The sequence below is a fragment of the Castor canadensis genome, chromosome 4 (assembly GCF_047511655.1).
Source record: "Castor canadensis chromosome 4, mCasCan1.hap1v2, whole genome shotgun sequence".
Classification (NCBI taxonomy): domain Eukaryota; kingdom Metazoa; phylum Chordata; class Mammalia; order Rodentia; family Castoridae; genus Castor; species Castor canadensis.
Genome location: NC_133389.1, coordinates 124525907 through 124549176, shown reverse-complemented (window position 1 = coordinate 124549176; position 23270 = coordinate 124525907). Strand labels below are relative to the sequence as shown.

The 23270-nt window shown below is 36.2% G+C and overlaps 1 protein-coding gene and 1 non-coding gene across 5 annotated transcripts in view; one reads left to right on the top strand and one right to left on the bottom strand.

Annotated features, from left to right (window-relative positions):
• Tlk1 (tousled like kinase 1) overlaps window positions 1–18835 on the top strand; it is a 133429-nt gene extending 114594 nt beyond the window's left edge. For all 4 annotated transcript variants that reach the window (XM_074071080.1, XM_074071081.1, XM_074071079.1 and 1 more), the window contains 9 exons: window positions 1610–1707; window positions 3596–3677; window positions 5269–5360; window positions 5440–5529; window positions 5685–5854; window positions 6035–6170; window positions 8425–8536; window positions 10686–10793; window positions 15386–18835. In XM_074071080.1, the coding sequence (XP_073927181.1) occupies window positions 1610–1707; window positions 3596–3677; window positions 5269–5360; window positions 5440–5529; window positions 5685–5854; window positions 6035–6170; window positions 8425–8536; window positions 10686–10793; window positions 15386–15562 (1065 nt within the window). In that variant the 3' untranslated portion in view covers window positions 15563–18835. The remainder of the gene's footprint in view (window positions 1–1609; window positions 1708–3595; window positions 3678–5268; window positions 5361–5439; window positions 5530–5684; window positions 5855–6034; window positions 6171–8424; window positions 8537–10685; window positions 10794–15385) is intronic.
• On the bottom strand, window positions 13927–14049 carry LOC141422932 (small nucleolar RNA SNORA32). The gene has a single exon (XR_012447624.1). It is a non-coding gene; the product is annotated as a small nucleolar RNA SNORA32 (small nucleolar RNA).
• Window positions 18836–23270: the final 4435 nt, after the last annotated feature.

Sequence of the window (23270 nt, the reverse complement as noted above, 5' to 3'; positions counted from 1 at the left end):
TGTGAGCCACTGGTGCCTGGCTCCTTTTTTCCTGCTCTTACAACAAATCTCTCATTATTAAATCTCTAAAGATGTTACCTTACTTTTTTTTCTTCATTAGGATAAGAAATGCTGAAGCAGGCATGGTGATACACACCTGTAATTCCAGTACCCAGAAGGCTAAGCCAGGAAAATGGGGAGTTTGAGACCAGTTTACAATACATTGAGAGACTTTTTTCTCAAGTACCACCCTCCCCTCCCACCAACAAACAAAAAAATATTTGTGACTGATGAAGTGTCAGTTAAGACAATCTAGGGCTGGAGATGTAGCTCAGTAATAAAGGGCTTGCCTAGAGTGCTTAAGACCCTATGTTTAACCCCTGTTATCACCCCCCCCCAAAAAAAAGTATATTTAGTATGTATCTGTTTCAGAAAAAAAAAATTCTGATAAACTTTTATTTTTATTTAAGTTTATTTTGAAATTTTTTGTTTATTTTCTGATACCTGATTTACATTTACCTCTGCAAAAAAACAGTGGTTGAATTCATTTTCAAATAACCTGTAAGTCAAGTAGAATACAGGGCTAAGGGCCTGGCTTAAGTGCTAGAGCACCTGCCTAGTAAGTACAAGGCCCTGAGTTCAAAACCCCCATACCACCACCACCAAGATGCCAAGTAGAATACAAGCAACATATTTAGATTTACTTTTCTAATCTGTGAAGATTGGATTCTACTTCATAATACTTAACATACACCTTTCAATGTCTTAGGTATAGGTGTAATAGACTTTATACCTCTACTATTTATATTTGAGTGAAATGATGATACTTACATTTTCAAAATAAACTTCAGAATTAGTTTTTGGGGGTTGAAAGATAAATCACTAAAAGCAAAGAAGCTAATTAAATAGAAAATATTTAAATGTAATAATTAGAAATAACATCTGATCAGTGGGGTCTAGATTTATGAGAGTGGGCATATATTAGGCCAACATAATCTGTATTTATTTACTTCCTCAACAAAAATTCAAACATATTTTTAAAAAGTATGTGTATAAGAGAAAGACATAAGTAATCTTTGCTTAAAGTACACTTCTTAAAGACCTGCCTACATCTGCTTTGATAACTGAGGATCTACCACAATGGTCAGATCATGTGTGAGTGTATTTGTATTCCAAATGTTATAAGGTTTTAGGAATACTCAGTGGTCTGAATTCTTCCTTTTTCCCTTTTTTAATCATTACAGAATATCTTCATTTCATTTGCTTTGTTAAAATTCAGGTGGACCAGAAATAAAATTTTCAGCTCATTTTGTGTTTTAAGTCAGCTTCAGACTGCCTTGTAGTCAGTTTCAGTATAAACAGTATAAAAATAGATTTCTTACAGTAAAGAATAAAATTCAGCATCTCATTAGGTATAGATTTTTATGTGAGGATGGTTTCTTGAAGTAGGCTTTTGCCTTCTCTTTCTGTCTTTCAGGCATTGAAAAGAGCACTTTGGTGTTTTAGTTCAGTAGTACTTTATAATGCACTATTCTTCCCATCACTGTAAAAAATTGACGCATGGGTAAAAACACCTTTTTTATATCACAAATAAATTGAGCTTGTTATAGTCCCCTCTTTTCATTTTCAGGAAGAGGCAGAAATCCAAGCAGAACTTGAACGTTTGGAAAGAGTCAGAAATCTTCACATACGTGAGCTCAAAAGAATAAATAATGAAGATAATTCACAGTAAGTCTTTATTTGTGGTTCACAGTTGCATGTTATAAAAGTTCCCTTTTATGGAGAGCATAAAAATAGTTTCCTTGTCAGGCATCTCCTCACATTTAGAAAAGGTACATAGTGCTTGCTGTGGCTCTGAAGGCCTTGCATGATCTGGTCCCCGGCCACTCAGGCATGTCAAGCACATTTCCATATGAGGCCTATTGTGCTTGCCATTTCTTCTACATGAAATGTTCCTCCTCTGAATATCTGAGTGCATTATTTTTTATGTCACTCCAGGTGTTCATTAGAGAGGCTGTCCTTAGAACACTCTTAACTCAGATAGCAGTCCCTGCCTCTGCTCGTTCCCTCCCTCAGTATCCTATCCTTGCTTTATTTTTTCATAATATTTATCATCATCTGGAATTATAATTTTTAGTTATTTATTATCTGTCTTCTCTCACTCATGGACTTAGTTTTGTTCTTGTTGTATGACCAGTGCCTAGACTTAGTGCCTAGCACATGGTAGGCACTTAATAAATGTTTGTTGACCAGTACCAAAGTGAATGTTACAGCAGTGAAGGAGAAATTATTTCAACCAAAAGTATTCCAGTAAACCCTGTATCCAGGATTATGCAATAATTTGTGGGGGAAAAAAAAACTACAAATCATAGTTTCTGTTCTTAATCTCTAGTTATCAAAATGAGTACCATGGATATAATAGATGTTAAAGGAATTCAAAGAAGAAATATCTGTGTTGTGGGAGCTTCATGAAGAAGATAGAAATAGAAATGACAGGGCATTACTTGGATTGGCACAAAAGAGGACTAGTGATACAATTTTAAGCTTCATGACTTAGAGTATCATAATTGGAAATAGCCAATTTCTGTTATGAAATATGAATATCTTGCTTGGCAAAAGGTCTGTCTGTGATTATCAATGTATGTATAATTCATAAATATAAACAACATTAATTTAGTGAGCAAGGTGAACGAAATAATGCAGTTAGGGATCAACCTAAATTCTATCACATTAAAATTCTTACAAAATAGATGAGAAAAATAACTTGAAATTAACTATTTTTAAAATTAGATTCAAAATTTTAGGCTATGACTTAGGTTAATTAAAATAAAATGAATTGTTAAATGTACCTTTAAAACTAAGCACAAATATCTTAAGTTTTTCAAGAAAAGCTTAAATTATCAAACCTATATTCAGTTGATTTTGAATAAAAATTATAAGATACAACTTTAAAGCTATTATTGTCTTTTTTAAAATTTCAAGAGTGCACATTTGAACTAACCATCTTATTGACTACTAGCCTTAGCAAACTATTTAGGCATAGTAGCAGGATCTGCTTCATAGGGCTGGTTGAGAACTAAATGTAAGTGCTTAATATATACAGGTTCAGTAAACATTAAATAGTATTAAATAGTAACAGTAGTGATGCTACTATTTGTAATTATTTCCAAGTTTGTTTGTTTTGGTGATAACAGGGCTTCAGGCTTGCTGGGCAGGTGCTCTACCACTTGAGCCACTCTACCTTACCTGTTTTGTGTTGGGTATTTTTCAAGATAGGGTCTTTAGAGACATTTGTTCATGCTGGCTTCTACCATGATCCTTCTGCTCTCTGTCTCCCAAGTAGCTAGGATTATAGGCATGAGCCACCACATCCAATTAATGTCATAATTAGTCATTGAATCTGAATATTCAGCTATAAAAATTAACCTTTAAGATAGGTGGTGTTTGTGTAGGTAGACTGGTAGGGAATAAAAAATAAATAAATAAATGGAATTTGAAATTAACACTAACTGAGAAAGAAATAGCTAGGAATAGAATAAGAGAATGGAACGTTAATGTACAAGAAGCTTTCTGTTTGTCTTTCAATGTGCCTAACTAGTTTTTTCCTGCCCTTAAGGTTCAAAGATCACCCAACATTAAATGAGAGATATTTATTACTTCATCTTCTTGGAAGAGGTGGCTTTAGTGAAGTGTATAAGGTAATGTGTTCTGTTCTTCACACAAATATAGGAAAAATACAGCAGTATGAAGTTAAGTATTTATCTTTTGTTTATTCATTTTAGACTGATTTTTTTTTTAATGTCCTCACTGTCATCATAAAAGAAAGTTTTTTGTGGCTTACATTGTCTTTATTTCCAGCATCTAAACACTGCCCTTGCTACCTGCAGTCTCCATTTAATCCTCTCAACAACTCAACTTTACAAGGTTCAGAGAGAATACTTATTAGCACAAAGGTCATCTGACTCCAAAGAGAATATTCTTAACTACTTCATTCCCTATGTTACTTTTGATGTTACGTTTTTATAATTTTTAAATAAGCAGCTTACTGGTTTTACTCTGCTTATTTTTAGGTTAACTCCATGGGGTGGGGAAGTGGGGATCTTCTTTCTAACAAATATGTAAGCACTTAATTTGGGGTTGGTTTTTGCCATGGTGATCATCAAACCCAGGGCTAGGCAAGTGTCATACTTCTAAGCTATATTCTGAGCCCTTAGGTGTTTTTTTAGGAACATCTTTGAATATAACTTACAATGGAACTTAAATTGTTAAAGCTTTTATAAATGGCATTCAATGTTATTTAAAAAAAAAAAAAAGCAACTGATGAGGCTGGGAGCATGGCTCAAGTAGTTGAGCCTCGACTAGCATGAATAAGGTCCTGGGTTCAATCTCCAGAACTACAAAAAAAAAATCTTATAAATCATGTGAAGCCTTGAAAGGTACTTAGCATTCTGTCATTTTATGTTGTTTTTAAAAAATAAACTACAGATTTGAGCAAATCAAGTACAAGTACAAATCCTCTTTTTGAGACGAAAAGGAAAACTGAGGACAGGCTGGGTATTAGCTGAGATTAAGGAATTTTATTGATGGAGTTAGGTGTGATAACGTGGTTGTTTTTAATGCCTTTTATCTCTTAGAGATAATTGAAGAATTTACAGGTGAAATGATATATTTCTGGGGTTTATTTTTATAAAATTTTTTTTAAAGCATGGGGGCTTAACAGAAGAACACTTTCCTAGCATGCATGAAGCACTGGATTTGATCAGACCCTCCCTTCCCCTCCAAAAAAAGTGTCATAGGGAATACAAGAAATAAGTATGGCAAAATTTTTAACACTGGACAGTGAGTGGGTTCATAAGGGTACATTATACTACCTTTTATATATATTGAACAATAATAGATACTAACAGTATGGTTTTTTAAGAACTGAAAAATTGTTAGGAATTTGTTAATTTTCACAAATGTGAACAAGAAGTGTAGGGGGCTGCTAAGAAGATAGATTTTAAAATTTATTTTATTCAACCTACAAAAAAACGTAACCATCTGGTTTCCTGGCTGACAGCATAGAAGAGCAGATCCATTTTAAAAACAAATACTAGCATTATTACCTTGATTCACTATATTGGCATTTATAAAACTTGAGTGTGACAATAGTAAAGATGATTACTAAAGATTTATAGTATATTTTAATTCCATATTATTGCAAAAATTATCATCCAGAAAAAAACACAAAAACTCTGGCTATTTGGTTGGTGTATGGGCATGACCTTTTTTTTTTACCTTAAATCCTAGGCTTTTGACCTGTATGAGCAAAGATACGCTGCTGTGAAGATCCATCAGCTTAATAAAAGCTGGAGAGATGAGAAAAAAGAAAACTACCACAAGTAAATGTTAATACTCTATGGGTTTTAAAAATTGAATTTTTAAGTGGTCACAGAGAATTAATATACTTTCTTCCTACAGGCATGCCTGCAGAGAGTATAGAATACACAAAGAACTGGATCACCCCAGAATAGTTAAACTGTATGATTATTTTTCCTTGGATACAGATACGTAAGTAAAGAAAAGGATTTATCTTTTAAGAAAAGCTTGTTTTTGCTTTCCCTATCCCATGGTGATGATACAGATATTCTCCATTTCTCTGTTGTGATTCTGACTTATTGGATAATTATGTCTTTTTTTCCCTCTCTCTGTCTTTCCCATTGTAGGTTTTGTACAGTGTTAGAATACTGTGAAGGCAATGACCTGGATTTCTATCTGAAGCAACACAAATTAATGTCAGAGAAAGAAGCTAGGTCTATTGTAATGCAGATTGTAAATGCACTAAGATATCTCAATGAGATCAAACCTCCTATTATACATTATGATCTTAAACCAGGTAATTAGTGAAATGTGTCTAATAATTTTTTAAACTCTATACAGTATAGTTTTAGAACGTCATATATATTCAGTTATCTGAAAACATGCACCTACTTTCCCAAAAGTTCATTTAAATAGTAAAAGTAATGTTTTTCATATATACATCATAAATAAAAAAAATCTTATATTTTCTTTTTAGGAAACATCCTTCTGGTAGATGGAACAGCATGTGGAGAAATCAAAATCACGGATTTTGGTCTGTCCAAGATTATGGATGATGATAGTTATGGTGTAGACGGAATGGATCTAACTTCCCAAGGGGCAGGCACTTACTGGTAAATGTACAACTAAACATACCAAAATTACCTAGATTCACCTCCAGGGTTTTTAATGAGAATTTAGTTTTATTTTCAAGTAGTCTTTTGAGTTTATTTTCAGTGAGTTTAGAGAGAGAATCCTGTCATTAGTCCACTTTTTTTTTTTTTTTTTGCCAGTATTGGAGTTTGAACTCAGGGCCTCACACTTACTAGGCAGGCATTCTCCTGCTTGAGTCACTCTGGAGTCCTATTTTGTGTTGGGTTTGTTTGTTTGTTTGTTTGTTTGTTCCAAAATAGGGACTCATGAACTATTTGCTTGGGCTGGCTTCAAACCTTGATTATTCTGAGTAGCTAGGATTACAGGCACCTGGCCACTTTTTTCTTCTTAACTGTAGATGTTAGCAAGCTAGGATTGGAGATGTGGTTCAAGTGGTAGAGTGCCTGTTTTGTAAGTACAAAGCCCTGACTTCAAACCTCAGTCCCACCAAAAAATACATATATAACAAACTGGAGAAAGAATGACTTAGCATCAGCAAGTAACTTTAGTATTCTCCAGCCAGAATCTCCTAAGATGGGTAATTCATAAGAGTGTCTTCTAATGGTAGTGTGGTAATTATGATCCACATAAAACTTACATAAATATATATCTTAACTGTTAAAAGTAAGAACTGTCTGTAAATATCATGGCATTTCCCCTGTAGGGACATGGAATATATTCACCATAGAAACAATGTTCCAAAAAAAATGGTTATTTTCTACAGTCATGTTTGCTGTTTAGCTGCGTATTTGGAAACTGGGATGACCTAGTGATACTTTTAGAATACTTTTATAAATGACCTTTCATCCCCAGAAACTTAAACATTTGCCAATGTCACTTAGAAAAAAATCTGTTTAATCTCTCTCTTTCACTCTGGTGTCAAGTGCAGTCATTGTTTTTAATCACATACCTGAACAAACTAGACACTTTGATAAAACAAATAGCTTTTTACTTGATTTGGGGGATAGGAAAGGATTTGTATGGAAATGAGTCATTGGTTGTCTCTGATGGTTCTTATTTAAGAAAATTTCATGCTTTTAAGATCTGTCAGCAGCCTATTGAAACCTTAGTTATTTAAGCATATTGAGTGTAAAACTGAATTTTTAAAAAATGGATTCCCACTTAGCTGTATTACTCCCATTCATAATTTTTAGTTTACCTAAATTTTTGTAGTTGTGTGATGCTTGCACCTCTAATGGATCTTCTACTTAAAACATGAAATGATAAATTTAATTTTTACCCTTCATTTATAAAAAGAAGTGTTAACTTATAAATAGCATGTAGAATATTTAGAAAGTAGGACTTTGAATAATCCATATATTCCAGATACTGCCTGTATTTGAAACTGCATAGTGAATAAGAACTCCTAGTCTAGCCAAGGTAGAGGTACCATATATCCTGCCCTAGCATAGGGAGATGAAGCAAAGCCCTGCCTGGAGAGAAGCAGAGAAGGCTCATGGAGGTTGGGTCTAGAAGAAGAAAAATGCTTAAATGAAACACAGTGACTGGGGAAGGCATTAGAGATTCAAAAGAACAGAGGAAAAAGGAGAACAGTGAGGTCAGTGGAGTGGTTCAAATGGTAAGAGTACCTGCCCTAGTAAGTGTGAGGCCTTGAGTTCAAACCCCAGTGCTGCCACATACACACAAAGTGTGAAAAAGCAAGTGAGCTGGTTCTGATGAGTCAATCTGAGGGGATAATACCAAGTGCAGACTTTGAAGTTAAATAAATATGTTCTTGCCAGGATTGGGGTGGGTCTTGTGGTACAAACAAAATATGAACTCTTACCTAGTTGGTAGTGAATGCTGTCCAGGCCATTTAAAAAAGAGAACCACATGATCTGATAGACATTTTAGGAAGAGAACTGCCTACAGTTTGAATATTGACTGAGGGCAATGGGAAAGGATTTTTCTATTAGATTCCCAGATTACAGTATTACACCAAGGTAGTATTACACTCTCTAGGTGATAATGTATTGTTACTATATATATAGGTATAAATGTACTTCATTATAAATTTGTATGTTTTGGCTCTAGAGTCAAACGATTAAAAAATATAAATGCTTCAGAAAAAATTGAATTGATGGTTTTCATTGATGATAGTCCTAAAGTTTATATATGAATAAAATAAGCATTCTGAGATTTAGAATGTTTAAGAAGGTTTTAAGTTAAAGATTGTTAATAGTATCCTTTTCTTCTACCACCACTCCCCTCTCACCCCCCAAAAAAATACTATAGGTATTTACCTCCTGAGTGTTTTGTAGTTGGAAAAGAGCCACCAAAAATTTCCAACAAGGTTGATGTGTGGTCAGTTGGAGTCATCTTCTTTCAGTGTCTTTATGGTAGAAAGGTAAGTTATACCAGCTTCATTGGTGTAGAAGTAAGTTGAATTTTCCTTCTTAAAGGCAAATTGTCACCAACTTGGCGTCAACTTAGATCTTTCCAAGGAATGTCAGGCTTCCCAATTTCTTTCTTAGATCACAATTATTTAATTTAATTTATTTATTATATAATAGCATTTTTTATCCTGTATTGATGGGAAAGGTACACTAAACCCACCTGCTGAAATTTAGCTTTATTTATTTATTTAATTCATATGTGCATACAATGTTTGGGTCATTTCTCCCCCCTTCCCACTATTCCCTCCCTTCCCCCTACCTCTCCCTCTCCCCCTCCCCCACCCCGTTACCAGCAGAAACTATTTTGCCCTTATCTCTAATTTTGTTGAAGAGAGAGTATAAACAATAATAGGAAGGACCATGGGTTTTTGCTAGTTGAGATAAGGATAGCTATACAGGGAGTTTACTTGCATTGCTTTCCTGTACATATGTGTTACATTCCAAATTAATTCTTCTCGAACTAACCTTTTCTCTAGTTACTGGTCCCCTTCTCCTATTGGCCTCTGTTGCTTTAAAGTTTCTGCATTAGTTCTTTGCATTGAGGGCAACAAATGCTATCTTGTTTTTTTCAGGTTTCTTGCCTATCCGCCTACCTCCCTTGTGTGCTCTCACCTCATCATGTGTTCAAAGTCCAATCCCCTTGTTGTGTTTGCCCTTGATCTAAAGTCCACATATGAGGGAGAACATACGATTTTTGGTCTTCTGGGCCTTTGCTCAGGGTGATGTTCTCCAGTTCCATCCATTTACTTGCGAATGATAACATTTCATTCTTCTTCATGGCTGCATAAAATTCCATTGTGTATAAATACCACATTTTCTTAATCCATTCATCAGTAGTGGGGCATCTTGGCTGTTTCCATAACTTGGGTGTATTGTGAATAGTGCTGCAGTAAACATGGGTGTGCAAGTGCCTTTAGAGTAACCTGTGTTGCATTCCTTTGGGTATATTCCTAAGAGTGGTATTGCTGGATCATATGGCAGATCAATGTTTAAATTTTTAAGAAGCCCCCAAATTTTTTTCAGAGTGGTTGTACTAGTTTGCATTCCCACCAGCAGTGTATGAGGGTTCCTTTTTCCCCACATCCTTGCCAACACCTGTTGTTCGTGGTGTTTCTAATGATGGCTATTCTAACAGGGGTGAGGTGGAATCTTAGTGTGGTTCTGATTTGCATTTCCTTAATAGCTAGAGATGGTGAACATTTTTTGGCCATTTGTGTTTTTTGGCCATTTGAATTTCTTCTTTTGAGAAAGTTCTGTTTAGTTCACTTGCCCATTTCTTTATTGGTTCATTAGTTTTGGGAGAGTTTAGTTTTTTGAGTTCCCTATATATTCTAGTTATCAGTCCTTTGTCTGATGTGTAGCTGGCAAATATTTTCTCCCACTCTGTGGGTGGTTTCTTCATTTTAGAGACCATTTCTTTCTTAGATCACAGTTATTTTAAATAGCCATCTTTTCTTTCCCTCTCCTGTCCCTTTCCTCTCCTCTCTCTTCCCTCTCCTCGCTTCCCTCTTCCCTTTTGTAGTAAGTATCTGTTAACAGCACTAACATTTTCTGCTGTTAGGGACACTGGAGTCAACTACTTTCATTGTCTTCATTCTCTCTACTTTCTCCATCATTCACGACCATCCCACCCTTAACAAGCACAGTTTGGCCTGGAAATAGTTCCTCCTGTGACTCCTTAGAGAAATATCATCAAACTCAGTCTTAATTCCTTCCATAGCTCTTTTTTTAAGTTGCTATAGATATTATCTGGATTATATCTCACCCTATGTACATCTATATGGGAAGAGAGGTTAAGGGACTTATCCATAAATTCACAGCATGTTAAGACCAAACTTAGATCTCCTGACTCCAAATCTAGAGCTACTTTATCTTAATTATTTTCTCCATTTCTCCATTTTACAGTGTTTGATCTATGTTGAGAATAGTTCTCAGCCTACTGGCAGTTACAATCTTGTTTCTGTGAGACTACATCCCAACTTTCAGATGACTCAGAACAAGATTTTAGAACACAAATCATTTCTTTTGGGGAGCTCACCTGTGATATCCTTGTTTTAAATATTTTGTATATAAATTTCTCAACATTTTATTTTTTTTAAGCCATTTGGTCACAATCAATCTCAACAAGATATTCTTCAAGAAAATACAATATTAAAAGCCACAGAAGTCCAGTTCCCTGTAAAACCAGTTGTAAGCAGTGAAGCCAAGGTATGGAACTCACCTTAAATAAATTTTGTCAAGTAAAAAATTTTGTGCATACAGTAAAATACTTTCAGCTAAGTACAGTGACAAGAAATTGCCACTGCAAGACATCTGTACAACAGTGCTGGTGATTCGCTTTGGAAAAGGGAGCTTCAGCCTTTGATTGTAACATTTTTCATCTTTAAGCACACAGATACGGTTCCCAATTCTTTGTGCACATCAGCTTGTTTTGAAAATTAGGGAAAATCATGAGATTACTTTTGTGTTTTATTTAATCAGCTTATGTTACTACTGAGCTATTTCAGTGTATAAGAAAAAATAAATGTAGTAATAACTGCCATTTGTTTAGTGCTGTTGTATGCATTATATTTTAACAACCAAATGAAGTACACATACTTTAGTTATTCCTATTTTGTAAAGTGAGAAAGCAGCCAGCCCCACCATAGCAAAATACCTTGTTCAGAATCTTACCAACTAGTTGATAGCACATCTGTGCCTCACAAGTATCCACTCCTGCCAACACCAAAATCCAAGTCTATGACCTCTATGCTGCCTTGCACTGGCTCTTGAGAGATATCCAGTATAATTCATGTATATCCAATAATCCAGGTCTAATCCATACATTTCTAATAAAATGATGGGAAATAGTTCTAATTAATAGCAAAACTCTGATGCTATCTTCCCACCTTCACCCTATTGGCCTTTCATATTTGTATTTCTACTCCTGCTTTGTCATACTTGTCACAAAGCTCATTTCTCTGTGATTTTCTGTTGGAGTCATCTTCTTTTTTGTTTTTTTTGGTACTGGAGTTTGAAATCAAGGCCTCCTGCTTGGTAGGCAGGTACTCTACTGCTTGAGCCACTCCACCAGTCTTCTGTTTTTTAAAATCCTGTGAAACTCATAAGACAAACCTGTGAAATTCCTGTTTTTTTCTGGTGGGCAGGCCACAGACTAGTTCATAATCAAGCACCATATTGTTTTTGTATCTCTGTTTTGTTTTTCTGTTTGTTTTGTTTTTTTGGTGGCACTGGGATTTGAACTTGAGGCCTTAGGCTTGCTAGACAGGTGCTCTTACTGCTTGAGCCATTCTACCAGCCTTCTATTATTCTTACATAGTGTGAATAAATTCTGTTAGGTTTTTCCAGTAGCCTTTAAAATTGACAATGTGCTGGGTTTTATGTAATTTCACTGTTTATTGAGCTGTCCAGCATTCCATTTTGTCCTTTAAGTCTTTATTTGTCTTTACAAGCTATTTAAATGACAAGATTTTGTCAAAAAGATAAATGTATCTGGGCACTGGTGGTCCACACCCTGTAATCCTGGCTACTTGGAAAGTAGAGATCGGGAGGTCAGCCGGGGCAAATAGTTCTCTAAACTCCATCTCCAAAATAACCAGAGGAAAATGGACTGGAGGTATAGCTCAAGCGGTAGAGTGCCTGCTTTGCAAGCACAAAGTCCTGAGTTCAAACCCCAGTCCCACAAAAAGAAAAAAAAAAAAAGATAAATATGGTGTTATTTTAAGGTGTGATGAATTATTTTCATAAGATAAACATGACTCCTTTAAAAAGATTTTGTTTTTGGTATTGGGGCTTGAATTCAGAGGACCTTCACCTTGAGCCACTCTACCAGCCCTTTCTGTGATGGGTATTTTCAAGATAGAGTTTCGAGAACTATTTGCCCTGGCTGGTTTCGAACCTTGATCCTCCTGATCTCTGCCTCCTGAGTAGCTAGGACTACAGGCGTGAGCCACTGGTGCCCCTCTTAAAAAGATTTTAACTGTTCCAGCATCCAAGTCTTGTCTTTATCCTTTTCTGTTTTGCCTCAGTGAGAGCAGAAATTAAATGAATTCAATTAAATAAGGTCTATTTATTTTTTATTTTAATTTTTTTGCATTACAAAGAATTTATTGCATACATGTTCTTAAAATTTTTGTATTAATTGCACATATTAATGAAATCTGGTGTGAGATTTCCATATGCAATGTAGCATATATATATGTTCACATTCTGTTTTGCTCTGAAATTTTCAGAGGGTTTTTTTTTCTTCTTCTTTTTAATTTTATTTTTATTGTTTTTACATTTACTTACACGTGTATACATTGTTTTGACCACCTCTCCCCTTCTTCCCCCCACTTACTTGTTTTTTAAATATTAACAGAAATGGCCCTGAATGGAGTATACCACAGGGGAGTGTCATTTAGCCATCTCTCCTATCTTAGGCTTTTTATAGGTTCTATTATGAGCTTTTTGTTATCTGGAATCAAAGAAAAGTTGATGGAGGGGATTCCACATGCATTCTTTAAAAAAAAAAACCTCTTGTCTCTATAGAATATACCTTTGTTGACTTTTCCTTAACCTGGCGTGGGTGTCTTGGCTACATTTACTTATTGCAGACTTCTTAACCTTAACCTTACTGTTTGATAACCTTGATAGCCTTTTATTCCCTCAAACTTTGCCTTTTAGCGTATTTGTTTATCCATTTTAATAATTTTCAAATGTTCTCACAAAGCTTTATTTGTTAAAGACTAAAAGAGATAAAGTCCTCTAAGGGATTGGTAGACTTTTGATAGTAAGTTAGCCATGGTAAAATAATGAGAATAACTAGATATGTTTTTAGAGAAAATTTTTCTTTTAATGAATTTCAAAGCATAAAAGGTACAATGGTATGTGTCTTCACTTTTTTTCCCTGCAAATGCTTTAATTCATGAATTTTTTTTCAATAAAATTTTGTTACATACTGTGATTCCTTCACTGTACATGAAAGTATCTCTAAAGCTAAAGCTTTGACTTCATTATAGCCCTTTTTAAAAGAACTAGTGCAGGCTGGCAGAGTGGTTCAGGTGGTAAGAGTGCCTGCCTAGTAAGCACGAGGCCCTGAGTTCAAACCGCAGTACCACAAAAAAAGAAAGAGAAAAAGAATTGATATTTACACCAGTTATCTCAACCATGTATGACAACATAAGAGATGATTATACAGTAACCAAGAGTTAGCTCTGCTGCATATAGCCAAGAAGAGTTACAGTGTTACCTTTGTGAAGATTTGGCAAAAAAAGATAGTAATATCTCATTGGCAGTGAAGCAGCTTTTAGAAAATTCCTGTGGCTTGCCTAATTACTTCTACTGGATGATCAAATTAACCTATTGTTTCCAACATGTTGGTTGCTAACAAGGTAACATACAGAAAATCTCGTGGGAAATTTTTTTTTATGGGTATGTCCACAGCAAATGAGAAATTGCATTCTAAAAGCTTCTATTATGACCATAATTTATGAATTTATGTAGCAGCTGCAAATTTCAAGACAAGGTAAAGTTATTTCTGGTGTCAGCAATAAGAAAGCAAAACAGTTACCAGTTACCAGTTCAGAAATTTTTATCTGTTAAGTACAATACTGAGTGAAAGAAACCACCAAGAAAAAGAGAATATAATCCATATAATTCCATTTACATAAAGCTCAGAATAATCAAAACTCAGCTGTGAGCTATGCACTGGTGGCTCACATCTGTAATCCTTGGCTACTTCGGAGGCTGAGATCAGCAGAGTCAAGATTTGAGGCTTGCCCAGCAAATAGTTCACAGGACCCTATGTCCAAAATACCCAGAGCAAAATGAACTGGAAGTGTAGCTTAAGCGGTATAGCCCTGCTTTGCAAGCCCAAAGCCTTCAGTTCAAAGCCTTGAGTTCAAACCCTGGTCCCACTAGGAAGAAACAAACAAAAACTCAGCTGTAATATTAGAAGTCATGAAGGAGGCTTACCCAGGTTCAGTTGGAGACTGAGCCATTGCTTGAAAGGAAAGTGCCTAAGGAGGCTTCAGAAGTTCTGATAATAATTGATTTTGTTGTTGTTGTTATTGTTTGATTTTTAGTAGTACTGGGGTTTAAACTTCGGGCTTTGAGCTTTACTAGGGTGGTTCTGGTAACATTCTTTATCTTGATCTGGTTGTCAGTTTCACAGATACATTCTTATGCTTTACACATGCAATTCATATGTCTTTCTAAAAATAATGATATACTTCCATAAAGTTATTTTGTAAAAAGGTATTCTCGAGGAATAGAGATCGAAAAAAAATTGGTGACTACATTTCATTGTTTAGCTTCTTCAAAACTGTAAGAATGCACAGAACTGACCTAGGAAACAAAAAGGGAATGTCACTTCAGTATTATCTCAACCTGAAGAAAATCCTATGCTCAGTAGGAAAAAAAAATATGGCAAAAAATGGCTTCTTACCATTTGGTCAAACTAAACTGATAGCCAAATGGGATGAGGGTGAGAGTATTTTTTAGCAATAGAAAAAAAAATTGGGGGGAAAAAAGTCTTAAGAATTTTCTAAGTAAAAATGCAACTTTCTAGCAATAAGTTCAAGGGGAAGCAATAGTAATTTAGACTATAGTGGGACACTAGGAGTTGTGAGTGGAGAGTTGAAATTGGAATGAATTTTCATTGCTGTAGAATTTTAAAGTTTTTTGAAGGTTTCATCTTCCAGTAAGATAAGATCTATTTATAGTCTTAAGTGTATCCAATCCTTCTGTTGGACGAGTGGATTGATACTTAGAAGAGAAAAAAAGGTCATTTTAATTGCTGGCTTTCTTTTCTTTTTAAGGCCTTTATAAGACGTTGTTTGGCATATCGAAAAGAAGATCGATTTGATGTGCACCAATTGGCAAATGACCCATACCTTCTCCCACACATGAGAAGATCAAATTCTTCAGGAAACTTACACATGGCTGGGCTGGCAGCATCCCCCACCCCCCCTTCTTCAAGCATAGTTACTTACTGACGTTCCTCCAAGATTGGCATGATGTCTTTGAATTGCTTCCAGATGCATACTTGAGTTTGAGAGCGTTTGAGTGTTTTGTTTTCTTTTTTTACGCAGGACATGGTTGAGAACTGTTTGTGAATTGAACTTCCACGTTTTTGTATGAGAGTGGATCATGGACAGTGAATAAGTGCACACTTCTCACGCTAACCTTGAGCAGTGAAGGATGACTGCCTGTTGCACAAAAACAGGAATACCATGTTAAGATAGAAGAAAAATGGGGAAGTTTTGTTTATTTAGGGGAACACTGTAAATAACGTTTATAATACTTAAATATATTGATTGTTACTAGAGAGTTCTAATATGAAGGGTAGTTTTTCATTATTTAAAAACACATGGAAAAAATATGAAACATATTTCTAACATAAGAACTACAGTGCCTGGATACATCTTCAGCATTCGGCAGTTAATCTGCTAAAACCAAAGTAAGAACTGAATGACAGTGCCCGTTGTGTTTTATAATAATAGAATGTGAGAGTTAAGAGTTTTTGGACAAAGTTAGGCTTTGTCATTTGCCTATTCTGGCTTTTACCAAGTTGTACCTCGAAATCACTTGTCCGTTTTTTTCACTGGTTCTATTAAAGGAAGAGCTGTTATTCTTAGATACTTTACACCTTTGACAAAAAGAGCTGCTTGTTTTGAAATCAGTTGAATTCACTCAGTTGTTAGATCCAGTGCTTTCAACATGCTAGAATTGTTAACAGGTATTTTTGTTTTGCTACCAGGCCTTGTTCATTGAAAAAAGAGAGATAGTATGTAACCAAAAGCAGACCTATGCAGAATAATGATAAATTCCCTTCTAGCTCTACTGTAAATTGTTGTACAGATGTTATATTTCAATTACTAAGTTTCAGCAGCTTATTCTTGTACAAATGTTTAAAAATATGGCTTTTCTAATTGGATATTGTATTTTTTTTAAGTCTTCTTGAAGGCGCTTTAATTGCTGCTAAATGATGTTGCTTCTTTGCTAAAAAAAAAAAAAAAATCGAATGACCTCCGTGAAGGTGCAAGTTAACTGTACATCATAGAGAGATTAAAAGCAGGCATTCATTAACAATCAAGGCATGTAAAAGTGATCCATGTTGGGCATATTGAGTTCTTTGAATCAGTTCCTGGGTTCTAGGGCTGTGGAGTACATAGATACTAGATTTATAAATTGTTAATGGTTATTCTACATTTCTAGAAGGTTCTTATCATAGTGGGATGATGGTCCCATACATAAGTTTCTTGTGGTTTGTACAGATTTGTTAAAATGTGAACATTTTCTAACTGCCTTGTATGGTAGAAACCAATGTTTTTTCAGGATGTTGTATTTCACTCCTGTAAAAATTTTTTTTCTTTATTGTCACATTCATAATGCTGATACTTACATGTGTAAGTTGTCCATGTTGCAGAAAACAGAGGCTATACCTATCACAGATTCCCCTTAATATTGTACAGTTAAAACTATGGCTCTTATTTCCGATGTTGCAAGCCATTTTGTTTTTTCATTGTACATAGACACATTGTCTCTTTAAGATGCTGCTGAAATTGTAGAGAATGTAGCCAAAAACCGTAATAAACAATGACAGTTAAAATGTAAAGAGGAGTATGAAAATTACATTCAAAGAGAGTTTGCAAGATTTAGGATACTGACAAATTTAGCTCCTTGTGAATCAGTTGAATAAATTCCTCAAGTATACTTGAAGACTAGTATAATAAAATATTTCAGGCTGGTAAAGTTAAACCAAATAACCATTATCAAAGCTAATTCTGGTAAAGTAATACTTACCACTATCAGGAGTGGATTAAGGGCTATACCTGTTTCTCTGTAGGTAAGGTAGAAATCCTGTAAGAACACTGACTTGGCTTCAGAATACTACTATCAGTTAAGTGCTTTTAGTTGCTGCCAGCAGTTTTTCTGAATCTTAAACATTATTTAAGTCCTGAGTTAAAATGTCCAGTTTTGTTTAAAATTTTGGTTAGGTATAAGGTGAATATGCTGAGCATGGAGGCTGAGGGCAGGAAGATCGAGAGTTCAAGGCTAGCCTAGACTACATAGTGAGTTCAAGGCCAGCCTGAGCTACATAGTGAGACTCTGTCTCAAAAAACCAAGGGCTGGGGATGTAGCTCAGTGGTACAGAGCACTTACCTAGCTTGTGCAAGGTCCTGTGTTCAGTCCCCAGCAACAACCATACATATACACATGTGGATGTGTAGCTCTAACGTGAGGCTGAATGTGTAGTCTAGATCTAGATGACTGTTTCACCCTATTATTTTCAAATGAAGGAGAGTAACTGCTTGTGTCAAATACAGAAAAGAGGTTGAGGCAGGAGGATTGTGACTTCCAGGCCAGCCTGGGCTACATAGTGAGACCTATCTCCAAAAGGTGGTGGGCGGGGGGAGGGGGAGCGGTGAAATGCAGAGAGGAGGGGAAAAACAAGCCACAAAATGAAACTGCTTCTTTGACCCAAGTTTAATCATGTTTGGATCAAGGGTATATAGGAGATGAATCAACTCAACATGTCTTCCTTCTGAAGTTTTTCCAAACAGATGATACAGATTTTAGATAAAATGCTAATAATTGAGCTAAATGAGCCAAATGAAATAACTTACTCTTCCCCTTACAATAGAAAATTGGTACCTATTGCTAAGTAATTTCCAAGTTACTCTTTTGGCAGTCTTTGGCTCTCATATATTTTGAGGCTACATTGGTTTTCTAGTCTTCTGATGTCTGTCATTGAAACTAAGGCATGTTTTCTGTCCCTAAGATGATGGCCAAAGTAGAGACCTCCTCTCTGTAGGAGTTGGTGCTAGTGCAGGATAGAATGCAGTTTTTGCATATAATTTTAAAATCTTTAGCTTTACAGGCTGAGGGTGTAGCTCAGTGATGAGGATGTATGCTTAGCATATGCTGAGGGCCCCAAATTCAATTCCTAGCACCCAATAAGGTAAAATAAAAAGTAAATTAGTCTTAGTGTATGTATTTTGAGAGGCAGTAAGTATATAAACCACCCTAATTGTAATTGGGAGCTGGAGAGATTATTGGTTGTTATTAAAAAATAATGACTTTTTAAAAGTCTATCCTTTTCTCCTAAATAAGAACTTCTTCAGTTTGAATGTGAACAAATACTTCTGCAAATACCTCATTATGGGAAGCCAAAATGAGGGAGATTTTAAAACAGAACATTTACTTAATATTGTTGTGCTTTGCTGTTCATAATTGCTTATTAAATACAATGTTGATTACTGTCAGATGTTACTAGCTGCGTTTTAGTGGAAATGCAAACTGAGTATTCCGTTTAGGTTGATAGTTTACTGATTTAATAACATTGCTGCCTAACTTTTTTTTGTATGAAAATCATAGCCTTACACCTTTAAAAATACTTTGGTAGTCAGGCACCAGTGGCTTCTATAATCCTAGCTACTTGGGAGGCTGAGATTAGTAGGATCACATTTGAGGCCAAGTCAAGGTAAATAGTGAGACTCCCATCTCCAAAATAACCAGAGTAAAATGGATTGGAGGTGTGGCTCAAGTGTGCCTGTTTTGGGAACACAAAGCTCTGAATTCAAACCCCATTCTCACCAAAAAGAAAGAAAACATATATATATGAATGTATGTGTAAACATTGGCAGGTCTTTTTCTAGTCTCACTTTACGTTTCCACATTTTTTTTTTATTTTGAGGGGTTTTGGGGGGGGGAGGGGGTAGTACTGGGTTTTTTAACTCAGGGCCTCACACTTTTCAAGGCAGGCACTCTACTACTTGAGCCACTACACCAGCCCTCCATATGTGTTCTGATCATATACTTCCAAATATACTAAATTTCAATGTTCTGAATATTTAATTCAAAAGTGCTTTTGTGGTTATTTTAAGAATTTGAATATTAGGATTCTAGTTTTTGGGTTTCAGTTCATTCTGTAACAATTTTAGAACCCCAGCCCTCTCCTTCCTAAAGCATACATTTCCATTTACCTCCTCTGATTTTCCTTTCCCTCCCCCTTTTGAGGATTCCCCCACCATTAAAATGTTTCATTTTTTTTAAATAGGAAAGACTTAAATGTATATAAACTAATTTTGATCACTGTTTTAAGAAGGCAATAAAATATATCTAGGAATTCAGATTTTTGGAACCTCTTGGTTCATATGTTGGCAACCATTTATTAACATGTGTTCAGGTTCTTCATCTGAAAATGAAGATAATAAGAATGCCTCTTCCAGAGTGCTTGTGAGGAATCAATGGGTCCACTTGTTAAAGCACTTAGAGCCATGCCTGTAGTGAACGCCACATACAGTAAGCTGCTCTTAAGCCCAAAGATTATTCCATTCCTTTCTCCTTATGTCTAAAATGCAGTCTGTTTTGATTCCTGTGATAAACTCTTTTTTTTAAAAAGGAGCTTTACAATACTGACTCAAGCTTCAAAGAAGGGGTGAGTGAGAAAATGTCACAATTTGAAACAGTAACTGGCAAACCACAATTTGAAAAACCAGCAACATGTCAACTACAATTACCAAAGGGGCATGCTGCTACCATGTTTACTCTTCTACCATTCTTTCCAGTGCTAACTTCTTAAAACTTCCCTACTAGTGTAACAGCCACTTGAAGAAGGATGGATGGAGGATTGTCCTTGTTTTACAAAAGAAGAGACCGATTCAAAGAGGGGACATAACATGGTAAAGCTACATGAAAGCAGGATCAGAAGTAAATCAGGGTGAGGTCTTGCCATGTTGACATTTGCTTTACCGAAAACGTGGTTTACTGAGTTAAGTCTTCCTAACTCAAAGCAGAATCGCTACAAGCTTGATTTTTACTGTAAAAGAACAAATGTGAAGAATTTGAGTGTTGGGAGTGCCAGCAAGAGCTGAACCTTGGTCTGTGGGTGATTGAGGGCAGCCTGTGAGGTCACAGGCCATAAATTCTGGATCAAATGAAGAGTGGGTCATACATCATTTCAGGTCCTGTTTTCTGTTGATTCAAGTCAGATGAGTCTATCTGTGAGCAGTCAGTCCCCTTCTGCTTTCTTTGGAGAGAGGCTCCGTGGCATTGTGAGCACAGGAGTAGATTCTGGCTCCTGTCTGTGCCAGCTGATCTCTAATAAGAACTTTGTGAAAGTGACTTAATTTCCTCAAAGGAAGCCCTGGGATTTTGGGGGAAGCCTTCAGTAGTTGTTAGTCATGGCCTGCTGAACTGTCAGAAGACTGAAGAAATGGCCCACAGTGAGGCGCTCCAGCATGAACATCACGCATGCGTGATTCCGACTGTATCACGTAGCTGTAACTGGATTTCAAAGTACTGTGTAGCTTAAATTTCTCTTTTGAGTATGTGATCCATTTTCAATGGCTGTTCCCAAAAGTACATCTTGGGCCAAACAGTACAGGTACAAGACCAACACCCCACCCATAGTTGAGTATGTGATATGTATGCATTTAATGCCATTGGCACATAAGGGAGAAACTAGGGTCTTTTTTTTATACAGCAGGGCATCCACTAGACACTAAAATTACCCCACCCAAAGAATGAGCACAGCTAATTTGTCTCAAAAGTTATGTTTTGGGTGTTGCGCAAATAGTTTTGTATCAGACCAAATTCATAACTTCCAAGAAAATATTAAAAAAAAGCAAAGTGAGGAAAGCAGGGATTTGGAAGTCAGAACTGTCTTTAAGGGTGTGTGACCTTAGAGAAGTCACCTCTTTGAAGAGGCTTATCTTCCACATCTCTAAACTTTGTACCAATTGCACCTGCCTAACAGCCACCTGGCACCAAAAGTGGAGATGAGAAGTGTTCCCAGCACATGGGTTTTGGCCAATTGGAACAAATGCCACAGAGTAGAAGAAAGAGGCTGGGGTCCCTATCATGAGCACTTGTGGAGAGGCCTTGAGGAAGAGCAGGGAATCATAGGTAGAAGTTGCTCAAGAGACTTTAAGGAGCACCCCCTTACCAACTGGTTTGGAAGTCTTTCTGCTTTAACCCATACCAAGCAGTTGGGATGAGCCCTGCCTATGGCAGGACATGTGGCAGGCAGCTCTGTGTGTGTCTCCCACACCTGCCGTGGCACGTGTAGCTGTGGAGGAAGTTAAGCAATCCATTGTCCATCGGGAGGCACAGGACTGTTGTGGATTGGTCTCTACTGCTTAAGTTTCTGGTTTTCCTCACTTTAGGAACATTACTTAGATCTCAAAGTGGTTTCTGCTCAAGCCAGCATGAATATCAACACTGGTGATTTCTGGACCAATATGACAGAAAACTTAAGGTTTCATTCTGACAATGAATTTTTTTTAGGAATTTCTTTGTAAGTCTTCTTTCCCAGAGGCACAGTACATGTTCATACAGTTTTTACTATAAATCTTTGAGAGGAATTGAACTTGTGAGAATTAACAGGCGATTATGAGGTTGTCATGCATATTCAAGATACTTCAAGATACAGAATTAGGCTGGTGGGGTGGCTGGAGTGATAGAGCACCTGCCTAACAAGTGTGAAGCCCTGGGTTCAAACCTCAGTACTGCCCCCCCAAAAGTTAAATGTTTTGTTGTTTATATGCTATAAAAATTATAGAAACCCAGCATATTGGTATTATCATTCCATTATTGAAAGGATATCCTTAATTTTTAGATAACTTTAAGCCTGATCTTGCTCTCTATAAGAAATATGAGTAGGTTAAGATTGTTACTGTGTCTTTAGTTGACTGTTTCCTGGTAGACAACAGAGTGCCATCAGAATTTTAGTAAATACTGTGTAATAATGATAGCCCCAAATAGTAGCATTTAGGTTTTCCTATTTAACTTTCCCAAATACTTAACAAGATATGAAAGTGTTAGGAGGTTTTGTTCTTGCTTTTCCCCACTATAAGTATGAAATCTGGTACGATTACTTTTTCCATCTAATTGTGCAGTGGTATAATAAATAGGATAAGTTAAGGGTAACAACTTACCCACCACTGCTGCCATAGACACGCCATTCAAAAAAGAAAGGTTTGTTTCTTAATTTATGCAAAAATCTACCCAAGGCTTGGTAGCTCTCCTGGCATTCACATCCACCTGTGGCCACTGAAGAGGAAATGGGGTGAGGGAGAGGCACCCTGATTCTTAAATGCTTCAAGCCAGAAGTGTCATTCTTGGCTACAATTGAGTCATGACCCCAAATAACTGCACAAGAGGCACTCTGTCACTCTCAATAATTTGTATGGTAAAACAATCCAGTTTTCCATGTGATCTGTCTGTGTCAATGTCAGATTCTTATCCTGTCTGGCTCACAACTAGTTATTACCAGTTTGGGGGAGCTAGATAGATAGAGCAGGAGCCTAAAGGACTGAGCTGAAAACCTGTCTATAGGAACCTTTGGAGTCATCATTAAGATGTAATTATACTTAATGGGGTACAGTGTGCACCGGTTACATCTGTGTAGCTAGTACTTTCCTTGTCATTTATTTGGGAACCTTGAAGCTTCTAGATCTTCATGAAATATATACTAGGTTATTGTGAATTCTAGTCATCCCACTGTGCTGTTGAACATCAGAACTTAACTCCTGTTTTGGTACATCCCTCCTCTACCTCCCACAGCTCTTCTTAGGCTCTAGTAATCTTTATTCTTCATCTGGGTCAGCTTTTTTAGCTTCCACATATGAAAAGACAGAGTAAGGTATTTGCTCTCTGTGTCTTAATGACTTAGTGTCTCACCCTCATGACTCCCCC